We start from the raw sequence: 1,841 nt of genomic DNA, 5'->3' as shown, positions 1-1,841 counted from the left end.
TTTTATAAGTGGGTGGTGAGCCAACAAGTTTTGTGAACCTATGATTTAAATGAATCAAGTTGATGTTTGACTGACTTGCCGATCCTAGAATTAATGTGCACCCACTAATTAAGATTCATTTGATTTTGTGCTAGAGATTCATTTATTAATATGGGTTTAAAGTTTGAAATGCCTGAGTACGTAGTTTTTGTATTCCGGTGTATATAAAACAGGGTTAGAAATTATCAAGGTGTTTATTTTCTTTGATAGTAATCTGATATACATATATTCAGTAATTATCCTTGCTGATTGTTTTGTCTCTTTAATTTTAAATAAACACAAAGCAGAATCTTTGGGACAAAGACTTTTCGAGATTGACATTTGACACATTTGGATAGATACGTCTCAGATACAAACACGTACCGTACATTGGCTAGCAGTGGCATCTTGTTCCAATTAATTTTATATTTATCATGATCATTATCAATGATAATTATCAATTCGAACCCTGATTTAAAATATTAAACCTAACTCTGTACAGAACTAATCTCACCCTCAATATTCTGATTGTGGATAACATTATACCTCTTTCTGGACGTATCAATGTTATGTCTTCTTTTCATGTGCTTCTTGTAATTGGATCCATTTGTGAAATCTCTATGGCAATATACACATGTATACGGCTTCGCTCCTGTATGCTGTCTTAAATGCAGATTAAGTCTTGTTTTGAAACGGAAAGGTTTATTACAGTACTCACATATATATGGCATTAAGTCCGTGTGAACTATAGAATGAGATTTCAGATGACGCTTAACGCGGAATGATTTACCACATTGTTCACATACAAACGGTTTAGCGCCGGAGTGCAGACTAATATGAGATTGTAGGTTTCCACGAGCACGGAACGCCATGGGACAGAATTCGCATTTGAACGGCTTCATGTCTTCGTGAGTGTTCATGTGTGTGCCTAATGTTCCTTTTGTGAAAAACATTTTGCCACAGACATGGCAGGAGAACTCCCGGCTACGTTCTGTGTGCACTAAACGATGCTGTTGCAGGTTACTACGTGATTTAAACTCTTTATTGCAGTCTTGACATTTTAAATCGTATTCTTTTGATCTTTGTCGAGTCTTTTTGTAACGTTTACCATAGAAAATTAGATGGTCTTGTAGCAGTTCTTCATTTTCGAACATTGCTCCACAGTTTTGGCAGGTATTTAGGCAAATATCACCGTGACTTGAATTTATATGTTTTTTTATATAAGCAAATTGTTTGTTGCAGTATTCGCAGCAATATCGGAGACATTTTTTATGTTTACGAGCATGGTTTATAAATGATTTGTAATTGGCAAATACTTTACCACATTCTGCACATTTAAATACTGAGCACGAAGAATGAATTTGGACAGAATGCAATCGTAGTGATGTTACATTTTTAAACAATGCATCGCACTTTGCACAACGACACGAATATTCATCCCAAGTAGTTGTTAACGTTGATATATCTATTGGTATTGCTTCCGTTTCGTTTTTTAGCAAATCCTCAGTAGATATTTCTGAATCATATTTTATTTTTTGTTTTTTCTTCATTTTCTTCTTTTTCACGCTACTACAGAGTGGTAAATCGCTATCGGAAGTATTAAAACCTTCATCATCCATTGTGTTATCTTGGTCAGCTTCATTCTTGATTCTCTCAATCTTTACTGTCTGTGAGCATGAATAGATATTATCTAAGTTTAGTAACGAATTAGGGTCTATAGTGGTTATAACCTCTAAATTATTATCAGGATCAACTTTTATCTCTAATTTCGTGTCTCGAAACTCTTTCCAGTTTTTATTTACTGGTTTCCCAGCGTTTGTTTG

The 1,841-nt window shown here is 34.5% G+C and overlaps 1 protein-coding gene across 1 annotated transcript; it reads right to left on the bottom strand.

Moving 5' to 3' along the window:
* Positions 1–231: 231 nt before the first annotated feature.
* LOC113227611 (gastrula zinc finger protein XlCGF8.2DB-like) lies at positions 232–1,835 on the bottom strand. Its single transcript, XM_026460574.1, has one exon. It carries the CDS (start codon positions 1,635–1,637, stop codon positions 507–509), a length of 1,131 nt encoding a protein of 376 aa, XP_026316359.1. The 5' UTR covers positions 1,638–1,835; the 3' UTR covers positions 232–506.
* Between the last annotated feature and the right edge of the window lie 6 nt (positions 1,836–1,841).

This window comes from Hyposmocoma kahamanoa, unplaced genomic scaffold (assembly GCF_003589595.1).
Source record: "Hyposmocoma kahamanoa isolate Upper Pololo Valley unplaced genomic scaffold, ASM358959v1 211, whole genome shotgun sequence".
Classification (NCBI taxonomy): Eukaryota; Metazoa; Arthropoda; class Insecta; order Lepidoptera; family Cosmopterigidae; genus Hyposmocoma; species Hyposmocoma kahamanoa.
The sequence above is the reverse complement of the archived record's forward strand: the minus strand, read 5'-3'. Positions and strand labels throughout refer to the sequence as shown.